General features: G+C 34.9%; 1 protein-coding gene across 2 annotated transcripts in view; it reads right to left on the reverse strand.

Annotated features, from left to right (window-relative positions):
* Pard3b (par-3 family cell polarity regulator beta) overlaps positions 1-17,465 on the reverse strand; it is a 990,481-nt gene that overhangs the window by 481,087 nt on the left and 491,929 nt on the right. For both annotated transcript variants that reach the window (XM_070018756.1, XM_070018767.1), the window contains exons 6-10: positions 14,339-14,425; positions 9,023-9,148; positions 7,205-7,563; positions 4,596-4,735; positions 3,002-3,130 (exon numbers count right to left, since the gene is read on the reverse strand). In XM_070018756.1, the coding sequence (XP_069874857.1) occupies positions 3,002-3,130; positions 4,596-4,735; positions 7,205-7,563; positions 9,023-9,148; positions 14,339-14,425 (841 nt within the window). The remainder of the gene's footprint in view (positions 1-3,001; positions 3,131-4,595; positions 4,736-7,204; positions 7,564-9,022; positions 9,149-14,338; positions 14,426-17,465) is intronic.

Here is a 17,465-nt window from a genome sequence, read left to right on the forward strand (position 1 = left end):
GAAAGGAGGAGAGAAATATGGACTATTATCTTTCTGGTTGATGTCACTCCTTCTTTCCTTCCCTGTTTTACTACAGGTCTTCTTGTAGCATACAATAATGCAAGAAGGACAATGGGTAAAATGATAAGTATAGAATGGTCCATGCCAAATAAATTTGAGGGAAGGGAATCTTTTAGATAATACAAAAACTATCAACATAAGATAGCAGTAAGTGGTACATACAGATTTAACACATGTAAGAGAACCCGAGTGCAGAGAGAGATCTTAGAAATTGTTTTATCTCACCTTTGAGAGATGGTGAGCCAGGATTCATTTGAATATTCTTTTTTTTTTTTTTTTTTTTTGTCGGTTGTGGGGCTTGAACTCTGGGCCTGGGCACTGTCCCTCAGCAATTCAGCTCAAGGCTAGTGCTCTACAACTTGAGCCACAGCACCACTTCCAATTTTCTGGTGGTTTACTGGAGATAAGAGTCTCATGGACTTTCCTGCCCAGACTGGCTTTGAACCACTATCCTCATTCTAAGTAGCCCTCTTCCTCATTAGATAGGGCCATAGAGTTGAGAAGTTCTTATAACATGAACCTTTTTCTAGAATTTGCTTTGAGATAAGATAAATGAGAGTAGGAAATATCTTAATTATTTTTGCATTTCCAGAATCTTTAACTTGTACTGAGAAAAGTTTCAGCAAACTGTTTATAAAAGCATAAGTAGATTACTGGATATAATCTATTTAAGAAAAAGCACCAAGTTTACTTTCTACCTAACACAACATTTTCATATTTGATGAAGGATTGTCATGTCTATAAACTTTCTATTCTTCAAGTTAAATACTCTCAAACTTTACATCTAATGTCACCATCTTATCACCTGACTCTGGGAAACTATCCTGTTACCTACATATGCCTCTGTGTACAAATTCGAATAACTAGTATATGTCTGGGACAAGTAGAAAAGGCCAAAAGCTATGTACATATGACCAGATAAGATGAAGTTAAGGGAAATGAACCCCAAGATAGGGACACAAGTGGTTTTTTCTTTCTTGCTATTGTTTCTAACATATTTATAAGGTACCATGTGATTTTTTTGTTGCTTTGTATGTTCTTCCTCCATGGAATAACCCCTGTTTTCACTGTATTTGATGTCAGTATAATTTGGGGGAGGGTAAGGGAAAAAACAAAATGTTCAAATAGGGATACAGGGTGACCCATTTTAACAATGAGATGTACAAGACACTATGTTGAAAAACTAACTTTACAACTTAGGTGGGGTGGGGGGAGTATAGTTGTGGGATGGGAGGGAAGGGATGGTAGGGGAAAAACAAAGGAGGAGGCAACAATGTTTGATATACTCATTACCTTGCTCATGTAACTGTAACCCCTCTGTACAGTATTTTCACAATAAAAAACTTAAAAACATTTAAAACCAAGGAGTAACCTGGTAGTGGTGGCTCATACCTGTAACCCTAGCTACTCAGGAAGCTGAGATCTGAGGATTGTAGTTCAAAGCAGGGAAGTCTGTAAGACTCTAATCTCTGATCTTCATTTTACCTCCAAAAAGACTGAAGTGCAGCTGTGGCTCTAGTGGTATGCTAACCTTGAGCAAAAAAGCTCAGAGATAGCACACAGACCCTGAATTCAAGTCCCAGGACCAACACACACACACACACACACACACACACACACACACACACACACACACACACACACACACACACACACACACACACACACACACACACACACACACACACACACACACACTGAATTGTTAGCAATTCCTTTATTAAGCTAAGTGCTAGTAGCTCATGCCTGCAATAATAGCTACTCAGGAGGCTGAGATATGAGGATCATGGTTCTAAGCCAGCCCAGGCAAGAAAGTCCATGAGACTTTTATCTCCAATAAAACTCCCCCCTAAACTGTAAGTAGATCTGTGGCCCAAGTGGTACAGTGCTAGCCTTGGGAAAAAGAAGCTCAGGGACAGCACCTAAACCCTAGGACCAAAAAAGAAAAAAGGTTCCCTTATACTACTTGCTTTTCTTTGTTTTTAGCCATAAAAGACATTTTGAATTTTCTATGGTGTTCATAAAGCCATGACATTTCAATAAGTAAACAACATATAATCATTGTTTGTGTATGTATATGAAAATGAACATTTCTTATATGACCAACATTTCATGTATATCTCTTTTTAATTATTTTTAGTTTTTAGTATAATTTGATACTGCATATATAATTTTACACCCTACATTTTTGCTTAGCACTATGCTATGAATATTTTCTCACATTATTAACAATTCTGAGATAATTTTAAGTAATTATTATATTTCATTGCAAAAATGTCTAGCTAGTTATTGAGCCAATAATACCTCATGGTTGTAGATCACTAGATATATTGTTACAATAGATTGGAATTTAGGGTGGGAAATCAATGTATATGAACTTTTCTATATCTTTGATGATCAATTTAGGTCAGTTTGCTAGAAGCATAGATAGTAGGACAAACATTTTTAATAAGACATGAAATTTTGTTCCTCAGATATCTTCCTTATATCCCCAAAGCAGGCAAAATTCCCCCGTTCTATGTGTGCTTTAGAACTCTGTAGCCCGTAATATTCACCTCCTTCATGATCTTCTTCTCCCTTTTTTCATATCTAGTTGTATTTTGTTCCCTTTTAGACTGAATACTAGATTAAAAAAGGGTCATATGAATTGCGCAGCACCTACCACAGATCTTATCTTTGTACATTCATTGAATTAACTGAATAGTTAGTTGTGTGTTATTAAAGGATGTTTCAAAGCTTGCCCCCAAAGCACTGTTTGTTTATACTCAACTCAGTGTATTAATACCCAAAAATATACTACTCAGAATAAAATATTCGAATTCAGCTTTGTTAATACATGAAGATAGTGATTTAGAACTAATCACTCAGCAACTATGAGTTCAATGAATATCTTAAGATCTGCATTAAAGATTCAGTGAAGACTGAGAGATCTGAACATTACCAGCTCTCGAGGCAGAAAACTTCCTTCTTGGCGGGCAATGACCAATGATGCTGTTTCTCCCTGCTTGGTGCTCCTCAGCATGGCAACAAGCTCTTCCTGAGTTCGTCCAGTGACATCTTTACCATTTACCTAATAGGTATAATTATGCAGACAGACTCATTACACAACTTTCTATCTCCTCCTCTCCAATGTTTATCTCCTCCCCTTCCTTCCCTTTTCCTCTCACATCCCCATCCCTTCTCTCCTCTCCCCCTCCTTCCCCCCTTCCTCTTCCTCCTCTTCCTTCTCCTCTTCCTCTTTTCTCTCAAACTCCCTCCCAATTCCCTTTTTTGAGGTAAGACTGGCCTTGTAGCCCAGACCATTCTCAAACTTATGATCCTGTTACCTCTTCCTCTCAAGTGTGAGGTAAAACTGACGCATGTTTCTGATAACACACCAACCATCATATTTATGATGGTAGACAAACCTGGTAAGTAATACCAGCAATTTTCCTAAGATACCTTATTTTTATAAGAGGAAAGTCAAAGTGATAGCAAAAATAGTGGATTCATCAAACTGATAGTATTTTTGTTTGTTTGTTTTTGCAATACAATAAGACATGAACTCTATCACATGGCAAATTCTTCTGGAAATATAAATATTTTGATATAAACTTCCCTCCACATCTAGATTATAGTTAGCAGATTATCATCTTGGAAACTCTAATTTGGAGCTATATTATATTAGTCATTTGGTGGAACTTTCTTCATGATCCAGAACCACATGAAAAGAATTGTAATGTTTCATGGCAAAAGAATATTAAAGCATTATCTCCTATCAGGAGATAGGAAAACCTAACTTCAACAAAGTTAGGAAAGTTTTCATTGTTAGTTAGCTCCATGTCACTGGCAATGTTAAATGGCCGTTAGCGTCCTTATATTGTCTAGAATTAATTATACTCAATGTGGTACACTTAACGGAATGTATTAATTTTCAGTCTGTATATCTGTGAATTTCATATCAGCAGATTCAACCAACTTCAAGTTTAAAAAAATCTTTAAAAGGTCTCCAGATATAACTCAATGATAGAGTGCTTGCTTGGTATAGGAAGGCTCTAAATTCAACCCCCAGCACTATAAAATAATAACTGGGTTTTTTTTGGTCATGTGTGTTTGGTGCAAACATATAATCCCAGCTATCCCAATACCTGGGAGACTGAGACAGGAAGAGCATGTGTCTGAGGCTGGTCTGGGCTACACAGCAAGACTCTACCTGACCATAAAAAACCCAAATGAATATTTAAGTAAATAAAATTGTATCTATGTTTAACATGGACTTTTTTTCTGTGATATTCTAAAATCAAAGGACAGCTATTTTCATAACATCTATATTTTAGTAATAATATAAAGTAACCTACAGATGCTTTAAAATATGTAGGAGGATGTGTCATGTCATATGCAATTTTACATAGAGGATTTAAGCATGTTCAGATTTGAATACTGTTCTTCCAAATCAATGCTTCTGAGATATAAAAGGTACCTGTATATATGTTCATGTAAGTGCTAATTTAAATATCAAGAAATACTTCATTGAATACATTAATTTCAAGTCTTACCTCCAAAATTCTGTCCCCTGATTGTAGGCGACCATCTTTTATTGCTGCTCCTTTTGGTAAAATATTTTTTACAAAAATTGGCCCAGGCCCATGGATGGAAGAATCTCTAGTAACCACAGTGAAACCAAGTCCTTCAGAGCCTAGTATAGATGACCAGGTCAAATTAAGGAACAGTAATACTAAATTCAAACTTACACTAAAATGCACCTAATTTAAATTAAGATAGAAAAGTAAAGGAGATTTTAAAATGTTTCAATTGTTCTACATTTAAATAACAATTACAGTTGCCAATAGGTCTTGAAGGTATCAAAGGGAATTTAGAGCTCCACACCACATACATCTGTTAACACTTTTATTTATTCAAGTTCTCGAAGAAAAACATGTTACGTGCATACTTAGAGACTTACTTCCCAGTAAGTCATACCGGAAGTCATCTTTCCTGGGATGCAAAAAAGTTATACAACCAGAGTTTTGTTGTTCTCTCAATCAGTTGACCAATCCGTGGCTCATTGCTCCACTGATGTATGGATCCCTTACATGGCTGAAGCCCATTGTCCTTCCAGAGTCTTACTGCCCTGCCCTCCTTTCTTGCTGCTTCAATAGCCCCCTTATATTGTATTTTCCACTCTGTCTAAAAGTATGTTCATATGTCTCTACCCGAAATAATCTTCACTTCCACTTCAGTGCTCTCTCAAGCTTCTACCACTGAGGACTTACAGCTGTACTTTAGGTAAGTGTCCCTTAACTTAAAACCACTTAGTAATTCTCCCCATCTTTGGTCTTTCTTCTATCTATGTAACTTCCTACTAATGGTTTTATGAAATTAACTCGCCCTGATTTGTAATATTTCTATTTTTCTATCTCTCTGGTCATTTAGCATGTCTGCTACTCAATAACCCCTACCATTACACTCCTACAAAAACAAAGATGTTGCCAAAGCCTGTGTTTTTGGACACTATATCTTCTGGACTTCTTGCCTTGGTCATGTCCTGGCTCCAAAATCATCTCCCAATACCTGCTCTATAGACCAAGTCTGATGTGAGCTTCCTAGATATTACCAGTTAATGGTTTGGCCATTAACTCACCATGGGAATTTCAAATTTCACTATGTACTCTCTTTTCCAACCCAGATCCTGCCCTTTTTCAAACATCCCAATCGAGTTAACATTCGAATTTCTATTAAGGATATCTTTATTATGTGAGTTGCCCTGCTAAAAACCTCAACAATAACTATAATCTGCTTTCTTCCTTCTTACAATCATTCAATGATTAAGGCATGCATATTCCATTTTCACATTTAGACAGGCAACATATCCTTTTCTGCTCTGGTCTCCTCTCTAGAATGTCTTTTTGCTTTCAGATTAATCTTCCCTAAGGGCAGCCCTAATGTCATTCTTTTTCATTTAAGGCTTTCTGATAGATTTTTAAAATGGCTGTATGACTGATTTATTATTCTGTCCCCAAAGTATATATCTCCATGTCTCATACAATTATTTATACAAAAATACATCTAATGCATATAAATAAAAATTCTAACTAATAAGCACATTGCAGTATTTGTGCCTCTTATTCAACTCAATTTATTCCCAGTATAGGATTTTTATGGGTAAGTGAAATTCTGATCACAGAGTCTTTTTTAGAATAATATGCATATCTATATTAAACATACATGTTGTTTTTGAAATATATTAGTAAGCTTTGTGACTACTAAATTCTTTATTGATTCAGTCAAGAATCTGGGTCCTTGTAATTGTCTTGGAAAGACAGGATTTGAGAAGATTGCAACTGGGAAAGGGAGAAAGCCAGTAGAAGTCAAAAATTAAACAAAGACATAAAGGAATGTGAATGAGTGTATATAATATTGCATAAATATGCATGTTCACACATGATCTAGTCTCACTGACGTGTGCTTGACATAACAAAGATGAAGAAACATAACCATCATTTTAAAAATCTACCAGAAAGCCTTAAATGAAAAAGAATGACATTAGGGCTGTCCTTAGGGTAGATTAATCTGAAAGCAAAAAGACATACTAGAGAGGAGACCAGAGCAGAAAAGGATATGTTGCCTGCTAAAGATGAAGAAAAGGTTATATACGCGTCTGAAAATATATATGTTTTTTAATCTACTAGTAATGTTTAAACAATGAAATTATTAATAATTATATATTTTTTCTCTGGAATAAAGTTTGTGCTGATATAAAAATCTCCCAGACAGCAAGACCATATGCTTGTCATATGTTACCTAAAGGATGTTTAAAAAATCACTAATTGTGTCCCAAATGAGGACATCTCTATTTTAATATCTATTTAGTGTTAAACTGTAACACAATATTCTTCATTTTGAGCAAGTTTGCGACGATTTCTTTCCACTCCCCAATTTGTCTTTATTGTTTTCCTGTTTCAAATAACCTATACTCTACAGTAGGAAAGAAGAAGAAAATACTACAATGTCCTGAAAGTTAGGTTGCCCAAGAATACACTTAAAATCTATTCTTTGATACAATTAAATGAAAGGGGAATTAACTAAATTAGCTTTAATGCATTTCTCTTAACCAATTTTACATGTTACAATAATAGAATGCTATTAAGCATAATTTAATAATTACCTTTCTTTAGGTCAATCTTAATTTTCTTGGCATTCTTCTTGCTGCCAAACCCCATGAGAGGGGAGAGTGAGGGAGAGGAAGGCTTTCTTCCTAGTCTTGGTACTCGGGGGCTCTTGCTTTGCTGCAGGGAAGCTGATGTATCTGCTTCAGGACTGTTTATTCCTGTGAGATTTACTGTCTTCAGTCCCGGTTTCCCATGGACAGGTGGTGCCACCTTTGTTCTCAATGCACCATTGCTGTTACCAAATATGTTAAGGGGTCCGATGACTGATTTTTCATACTGTTCACGGTTTTGAGGTGGAAGCACATGGAGGAGCACACTTGAAGAGTTCATCGCCTGACGGAAGATATCTTGTGCCCTTGAAAGAGTAAGCTTACATTGATACTGTGTTCTCCTGAGCTACCCACCTCCTAATTTCCTAGGTGACTCAGCATGGTGGCGACCAGGAACAGCACAGTAGTAATCTAAGCATGGGAGGCACTGGGAATACCATCACGGATGGGACACTGCTAACTAATTACTAGTTGGCACTTACTCCCTGCCAACTAATGCCCCCTCCACCCGGCTGCCCATGCCTGATAATCATGCAAAGTTCTCTCATTTTAGTCTACTTAACAACCTCCTAAGGTAAAAATAGTAAATTCTCGTTTTGCAAATTCAAGTTGAGGCTAAGAGAGATTAAATAATTTGCCCCATGATTCTGAGCTTTGAAGTGTTTCTAAATCTGAAATTTTAACCAGAATTAATTAACGGAAAAAACATGTAATAAACTAACTTTAATGTAAATGGGGGAAATCATTTAGCATTTTGATCAGATTATTAATATGCTATTTTTGCTTGAGAGGAAAATCAGATTTTCCTCCATACCAACTCTGAACAAAATTTCTATGACTTTTCATTCTGCTCATGTATGCCAGGAATGATTCTGTCTGTCTTGCCCCTATCTATCAAATTCTTATAAAAACGTATAGCAGTGTATACAAATTATATCAGTACTAATAATTATGATTTTGCCTATCAGTATTTTAACAAAATAGATTCTTTTGTAGGAGTTAGTACCTACTTTCCTTCTACTCACAATCAAACTCTCTCGTCTGCCTACAGTATTGAAAACTAATGCCTAGGAAGGAGATGTAGTATGAGTGGTCTGGGTCTGAATTAGTTGAGGTTGTTGATTATTACCAAAAAGTATTAGTGCTTATTCCCTTAGTTTGAAATCACAATGCAATGCCAACATACATTAATAAATATAAATATGCATCAGCCTGCTACATATTCTAAGTCTTTCAAAAAAAGAGAGAGAGAGAAAATGTATTCCCATAACATTTTCACATTCTGAGATGTGATTTCTGGAGGGAGAACATTTTAATTTTAATTTAGACATTTGTATTATTTACAGTCTTAGATTCGATAGTTATAGATATTTCTCACTGATTTTAGAGTTCACAGAAAACTGCTGACATCAAATAGGTTAATTAATAAGCTGGAACAAATAGTCTGTAAAGAGAACCATTAAATACCAGCATAACTGACCCAGAGCCCAAGAAAAACAAATCCTTCCATAGATACCCCAGCAAGAAAGCCAGGCAGGAAGGCTTGCTCTGTTCTGTGGCTTCACATGCCTAGAGGTTGTGGCCCACCTGTGGGCCACCTTCTAATATGCCGAATGTAAAATGCATTTGAAAATGGATGTTAAGGGGTCACTTAAAGAGAATTGACCAGAAATTCCACCTACAATTTTTCTCATAATGAGTTCCATAATGACTGCAAATATCCCAAGGATCAATAAAGTAAACAAAACAACAAAAAATGCTTACTGAGCAAAAGTTTTGTCTACAAGATCCACACTGTTGATTTTTACAATACATTCATTCTCATGAAAGAGTCCTTCCCGTTTGCACCTGCTGTTTTCTTCAATGCCTCGGATGAAGAGTCCTAGGATCCTAAACACAAATTTTAATTTGAAATAGGATTATTAAACACCAGTGTGCTAATTTTTTTCACTTGCAAGTATTCAGAAATAAGTGTTGATTTCTATTTATGAAATACAGTATCCTTTCTATGCAGGTAACTGCAAACACACACATATGCATACAACTCATTTCTCAATTCTGCAATTCCATGTCTCATGCTTGCCATAAACTCAGAAATGCTAGAATAGCTTGGTGAAGTAGAGAAGAGAGAAGACTTGTGGTGTGACAAAGGGCATCACATTTGTCTGTAAGCCTGAGTCATTGCCAAGGTGAGGACATGATGCTTAGACATTCACACTGCCCTTTTGAATCTTACTACCTGTTCAGTAATCAGTATGCTAAGAAATAAACAAGTATTTAAGATTGTATTACTGAGAAGAAAGATCAGTCTCAGCAGTTAGTGCTGCTGAATTCAATGAGCACTGGTTTTTTTCCTCTAATGTCTAGAAGAAGTAGGAGGAGAAAAGGTCATAGGACCCAGACTGGGTAAATTAGTAAGTACAGGTTTAAGGTAAAGGAGATAGTAATAGAAAAATTAAGCTAGAGTTATCATAGGATTTCAGAGCTAACAACAGATAAGCCATTGACATGTCATGGTTTCAAGACCCCCTTGGATAAAAACAAAACAAAACTGTGACTGCTTGAGTTCTTTCCATAAAATGGCATAATAGTTGCATACTTCTGGATATCTTTAAATCATTTCTAAGATTACTAAAAACAGTTGATACAATGAAAATGCTTTTTAAATAGTTGTAGCTTATTGTTTGAGAACAATAATAATGACAAGCAAAAAATCCCTTGATATATATATATATATATATATATATATCCAATACAAATATATTTTTCCTACCATTTTCAATCCATAGGTGATTGAATCCATTGTGAATGAGAAACTCATACAGAGGCCAAATGCATGTGCACATGGATAAGTATTTGTGCGCACACACAACTCTGTTATTTTTATAAACCCCAAACTAAACCAATAATGAAAATGAAAAGGAACAAATCTTGTATCTATCTTTATTGCTTCTCATTTGAGAGATTTCCTTTCTCTTTTGGCATGTCAGCATACTAGCTGTGTCTCAGAGAAAGATGATAGGTATGTCTTCTAGGAGGAAGCCCCTGACTGTAGAGACATTTCCCTTGCCCCGTTTCTTGTCCCTTTGTTTTTGACTTTGTTGCTTTCTTTTGTAGAAGAGCCTTGTGTGCCATTACACAGTCCCTTTGCATTAAATTCCAAATCTAAATAAAATATGAGCAGATTTTATGTGTGAATAATAAGGTCAGTCATGGAAAAAGGGCAGCCTGTAATGAAAATGTTGGAGAAAATGATCCTCCTGTCTGGAGTAGCCACAAAGTTGAGCCTTTGCTTCTAGGCCTCAGTTCATTTAATGAGCTCATACCATCTTGAGATGTCAATGGGCAAGGAATGCACAGTGATATTTAGGTCTTGAAAAAAAAAAGTTAAATGAGAACAGTATGCTACAGCCAGAGATAGAACAGCAAAGAGTCACACTGCCTACTGCATGAAGCAGTTGAGGTCAGGTGCAAACGGAGACTGAGGTCTGGTGCTTCCCTTCCTCCTTCTACTATGTTAGTAAATTAATCAAGCATTCCGTGTTAGCATCCTCTCCTAATAGAATATTAAAAGTTGAATGACCATGGCACACAGAACTGAAGAAATAGATCAACACCGCGCTTTTTCCACAAAGAAGCATTTTCTGATAGCTCACTTTCTGGATTTTTGTTATGGTGGGTTCACAATAACATGATCCATTAGAAGGCTCACATGTGGTTATAAAATAGTTTATGTAAGTGATATTTTTTTAACAAGCATTCAAGTCTTCCTTTAATTTAATTCAGTACATCATCAGTCATGTAATGTTACTCCCTAGGATTTAATTTCGCATTTTGGGAGATGAATTAATTCTTTCAGGCCGCTGGGTTGCAATTTAGCTTGCACATCACAGCTGGAGTATGCTATGTGAACCTCGCTGATCTAAATAACCTAACTTCCATGAAAAATTTATTGACAGAATAAGCCCAACTGTAAAACCCATGTGTCAGAGGTAATTTTGGTAAAATGTAAAACTGACTGATTTTATTAGTTTGGTCCCTGGCAACAAACCACCCTTGCCCTCTCTATGCCACAGAGGAGATGGATTCTCTCCAGTATGATGTCATCCACACCACTAGTTGAAGGCTCAGAAAGAGTATCTCATTCTCCTCCTTGGTCCAAACTGGTGGGCTACAGTGTCTGACTCATGTGAGGCCAAGATTCACAGGATTTAAAGATAAACGGTTGCTGAGAAACCATAGGCCAAGACTAACCAGTTCTTTTGCATTTATAAGCAGTGATAAAGGAAGCTAAACCCTACAGCCCATCGGAATAAGAGGAGAAATGTTTGCTTCTTGCTCATGCAGTATCATTGAGGCAACAACATCTCTCCTTGCTCATCCTGCTCCCCCTCAACCCCACTCCTGCCCCAGCATGGTGTTATATAGATTTGCCCCTCTGCCTGCTGAGCATTTTTGTCTCAACATCATACCTTCTGTACCATTTTTCCCCCCACCTGTCACCTTTCTCCTCCTCTCTTGTGTTTGGCTGTCTTTACACTGAAGCTGAGGTATATTATGCTGTTTGTTGAAAAGCACTATATCTTAGGTTGTAAAAAATCACATTCACAGTCTAGAAGTAAATTATGTTGTTTTTACTTGCAAGAACTTAGTATATTGTATTCGTCTAATGAATTCACAGAGACACTATCTGGTATAGCAGTATCTATATTTTTATTAAGGTTTTTATGAAGGTTAGGTTTCTTATTCAACGACAGGTGTGCCAGTATTTTTCTAAAAGAAAAAAAAAACCACATCGGAGGCAAAAGCCAATTACAGTAGTCTTAATAAGGAATTAAATGTAAATTCTAATTTAAAATAATGACACCGGCCAATAAATGGAAGGAAATGAAAGAGCTAAGTACAGCGCCATGACCCTAAGCCCCTGTGCTCACACAGTGAAACCATATGGCATTACAAAGTCAGACTCTTGTCAGACATGCTGTATACACAGTTGTATCTACACACATGGGTTGAGTTAAGTGTGCTGTTTCAGCCTGTACTCATTACTTTATAACTTTTACTGGCTCATGTCTCCACTTCCATATTATTTTTAATGTTTTTAATTAAATTTCCTTCCTATAATACTAGTAGATAGCAAAAATATAATAACAATAATAAATTTCTCCAAGTTACTAAACAGTTGACTATACATTTATAATAAAAGTTGATTTCTGAATTATGCTTTTTTGTTGTAGCCAAAACAATACTGATAATTTGTAAGTTCATAGCTTGTGGGTTTTACTAAGAACTTTCACATTTTTAATGTCATTTAATCCCTATAACCTTGAAGTAAAGTAGGTATTTGCAGAAGACAAGTTTGGGAGGCTTGCTGAAGGTTATATGGAAAAAACACCAGTATTCATTCCAGCTTTTCTGAATTCAAGTCCAGGCTGAGACTAGGAATCAAACCAGAAAGAAGAAGAAGGGAGGAAACTAATAAACTCCAGTGTTTTCTTAAAAAATTATTATTATTACTTGAAAAGAGAGTAGATGATTTTTCATGTACAGGGCCAGTTTGTTTTTGAACTATTGAAAATGATGTATAGTGATAGCCACATTGTACATTTCCTCATTTTTCATAAATTGGGAAGATCTCATGTTCTATTCCAGCTTCATTGAGCTAAGGGGACTAGTAATTTAACCACTCCACTATTTCACAAAGCTCTCAGAACCCTTCTGCCAAAGGCCATTAGTATTTCTCATGAGGATGGAGTACTCAGCCTGTCTATCAAAAACAATCTCGGTTTGTCCTATGCCACAACCCATAACGTTTATAAACATGCTTATTAACACATACAGGAAACCAGACACAAGAGCTGTTAGTTTTTTGGTTCATTCTTTTCTAAGTAACATTCATTCCAGGAAGAGATGATTGGCATCAGCTGTTATTTTGTAATAAAATAAAATAAAATAATAATAAGATAACTTTGCAGTTACGGTTAGCAGATGGCTACCTGCTGAATGCAATGCAAGTCGAAATACCATGGGTAAATCTTTTTCTATTGGTATGGCAGACTGAACTGAATACATATTTAGCACTGCAAGTTAATAGTATACCATCATTGGAAACATTAGTTGTACAGAGAATAATGGAGTGAAGGTACATTGGGAGATTTGTTTTTTGTTGCGCTTTGTTTTTTTAGTGACTTTGGGAAAATCAATGGACTTTTCTGGTCTTTCACACATTAGGCTAAAATAAAACGTTCTGACTTTTCAACAATACCTTTAAGAAAATGAATTTACAAACTAATGAAAGTATGCCATGCGGATGAGAATCTGATTTTCCTTTAAGTTTCTGTCAACCCTTGTCAATATATCCATCTAGGGCTACAGAGAGTCATCTCGTTGAAAAGCAACATAGTCTAAACCTAGTGACGTAATACTGAAAACTAGTTCCATAAGGTCTTTATACTACTATTATTAGCTCTGAGGCAAGGACTTTTATTTATACTCACAGAACATATTTTACATCCAGTTAGATAAGATATGAATTTCAAGAAATATTAACACAATCCAAATTTTTATTTGCCAGTTAAAAATAAAGATATGGCGAATTATTTTCAATGGCTTAAATTATAATTTAGTAAAAGCAAAATGACATTTTTCTTCTCTAGCAGAGCCAGCTCTATAGTCTTATTTCTAAAGTCTGAGGAAATATCAGTTTGGAATCAATACCTGATTGACATGTATTTTCTATTATTACAAAAGTTCAGTTGCAACATTTGTCTAACAATATGTTAAAAATCGGTGCCAAGATTCTGTTTATTGTGTATCACTGACAAAGACACTTGAAAGAAAATGTTTTACAATTAATCATAAATGGAGAAAATGTGATAAATGTTTTTCCTTTTTACATTATCCTCAAATAAATGATTTAATTTTGTTGCCAATACATGTGGCCAAAAAAATTATAAGTAGAGAGGTCCATCTGACTAAGATAAAATTGTACTTAATCCTCTGCCGAAAAATGATGACATGACAGAGAGCATGTCATGGTTTTCATTAGCTTGGGCTTCTGAAACAAGGAAAACAGCTTACCTTCCACTCAGAGATGAAAAGAACGGCACAACATGTATTCCCAAAGGACCTCCTTCCCCAGAAATCTCCACTCTTCTCGTCATATCACTGGGGCAGAAGAAAACACAGATGAGTCTTGGCCAAACACCAGATGAGGCACATTAGCCTCCTTCCCCGCACAATGAATCAACCGCTGTAACTTTAACAGCTGAGGTGTAGTTGAAATGTATATGGTTAACTGGTATATTAGAAAAAAATCGACAAAATAATATGCCTAAAAGACTATCTGGTTCCTTATTTTTATCCTTAGGCAAGGCACAAGAAATGTTAGCACAATCTAAATTACTACAAAAATAACTTCCCACTTAATCTGCATAAATCAACATATTTAAAAACAGGTACACAAGTATAACATTTCATCCCAATGATACTCATTTGAAAATTTCTTTACAGCTCCTAAATGCATGAAAATACGTAGATCTATGCTGAAACATAAAGCAAGCATTTTTTTCCAAGCAGTAAATATCAAATAAAAATCTTTATTAGAGAAGGCTGGAACTACATTTCATAATGGCTGTGAGACCACAGTTGGACTTTTATAAAGCAACATAATAAAAACTTTAAGTTGTATAAGGTTTTTCAATGGAATAATTCCAAATATTCACCTCCTGAATTTTTTAAAATTTATTTTTAAGGTAAAAAAATAGGTTGCAAAACCTGGAGAAAATGTATTATAGAAAGAAATAGAAAGCCTGACCTGCCTCACCTAGCCCAGATTAAGGAAAAGATGAGCTGGAAACATTAATGTATAGTGTGTATGATGGAAACAGAAGGCACTGGGAGTTTTTGTGGAATAAAGAGCGGAACTAACAAGTTTTTGTAAAGATGAAAAATAATAACCATGAACAATTATTGGCTCCTTTAATCCCACTGAGAGAAAATAAAATTGCCAGAGGAAAATGATAAAGTTGATGCAAACATCCCCTCTATGGAAATTGTAAACAGGTTTCTATTGTTCCATATTTACATGAAAATGACCTGAAACTAGATGTCAAATTAAGAGCTACAGCTGTTACAAATGCTTTTCCGCTCCAAATTGAAAATGGTGAAATTTTGGCTCTTTGCTAGAAAGTTGAGAACAGTATTAAGAAAACAAAATGCCTGATGAATTCACTCTGTATGAAGTAGTCTTTAAATAACCAAAAATCTATATGCTCATCAGTGTATTAAAAAATAAGTATTTTAAATACATTCCTACCAGTGCATTAAACTTATTTTTAATGTGTTTTCTTTGAAAGCCTATTATTAAAAACTACACAAAATAAGCATGACAGTTTCCAGTACTTTTTGTAAGATGATAGAATTTTAAATCGGACAATAAAGGTTCACATGTTTTCCTTCCAGGATATGGCTGATATATGTTAAACTTCTTCAGTAAGCACCTTATATCAAAGGCCTGGATAAAAGTTAAAAACTGAACAAACATTAGAGTAATGATGCAATATGAAAGGATCCTTATTTAAATGTGTGAGAATATGAACCTTTGTATAAATATATGTATTTGGATGGAGCTATGAGGTATGCATTGTAAATCCTGAATGTTTAATGGACAGAGAAATTATACAGAATTTAATAAACTAAAGCATTTTAAAAAGGCACTTAGGCCACACTAAACCAAAAGTACCCAAGGTCTAGTTTCATTATGACATTTAAAAACAGACAAATTTTGTCTAAAGGAATCTGGAATATAGCTCAGTGGTAGAGTGCTTGTTTAACATCTTCAGGGAATTGGGATAAATCCCCAGTATCTCAAAAAATATTGTTTAACCACTGAAACATTATCACCTTTCCAGATAAATGCATCAAGAATCCCTGTTTGCTAATGGATAGCACCCATATGTAATATATAGAGAGGTCTTAAAATATAAATGTTTAGTCTAGTATGTTTCGAGATTTCAGCTTAAGAACTTTTAGGGTGGCTTTCTTTTATAGATGATAGATTTTTATGGATTTTCATTTTTTCTACTTTATAAATATTGCTTTATTCCTATTTCTATAAAACATAATGAATTCAATGCATCCTGTTGATATCTATACTGTAATATTTATCAATTGGAATTTTTACATTCACCTAATAAAAGATACCTTATACTTTGCTCAAGTAATCAATCTTGTTTAATGTGGCTACAATTTTTAGAAGAATGCAGTTTTAAATGTATGCTTCTAGATGAGTCCTTTCTTTAATATTTCAGAGTAAAGCTTTTAGTTAGCCATTATACAATAATCACAATACTTTGGCAAAAATAATTTTTGATGATTATTAGGTTACTCTCACAAAAATGCTACTATCCTAGGGAAAAAGGAATAAAAACTTCCATTTTTATCAACTTTTATACAAGCATTTATAGCAAATTAGATCTATTTAATAAAGAAAAGCAATACAATTTTAATTCATATCATGTTTCACCATGTTCTTTATAAACTGCTATGCTATTTGTTTCCAGGTGAAAAAGCATATGAAATAGTAGTCACAGAAACAAGTCCCAATATTTTTATTTATAGTAAAAAGGAAAACACCCCACAGTATTTTTTATAAATTCTTGATGGAGTTCTATAAAAATTGCTGTATATACACACTTCATGAATTACAAACACAGCAACTAATACTTGACACAGTTATTGGAATACATATCTCAAATAGTGACATTTTTCAAAGATGTAAAAATGGGCTATTATTGCTGTTGGTTTAGATAAATGCCAGCGTGCATGCAGGACTTAGAGAACAGAGAAGAGTATGGTTTGGAGCCAGCATAGTAACCAGAAGACAAGCTGGAAGGTGGACTCACAATTGGAAATGTAAGAAATGAGGGGAAAGAATAATCTAGGAAGAAGTATAAAGAAAAAAGAATGCTAAAACGTGGATCAAAAATTGAATTGTGAAATAAAGAAAAATGTTGCTTATATCAAGAAGAAAAGTGGATTCACTAGGAATCAAATGAACAATTTTTATACAGGATACTAAGAGATACTTAAATAAGTAGAACACTACAGAGCATTAGGTTAACTAATATTAACCAAACTAAATTGCCTTAAGGTGATCAATTTGGACACATTTGACTCAAATAATGACTAAGACCAGCTGCTACCA

The sequence above is a fragment of the Dipodomys merriami genome, unplaced genomic scaffold (assembly GCF_024711535.1).
Source record: "Dipodomys merriami isolate MVZ:Mamm:240054 unplaced genomic scaffold, mDipMer1.0.p SCAF_1, whole genome shotgun sequence".
Lineage (NCBI taxonomy): Eukaryota > Metazoa > Chordata > Mammalia > Rodentia > Heteromyidae > Dipodomys > Dipodomys merriami.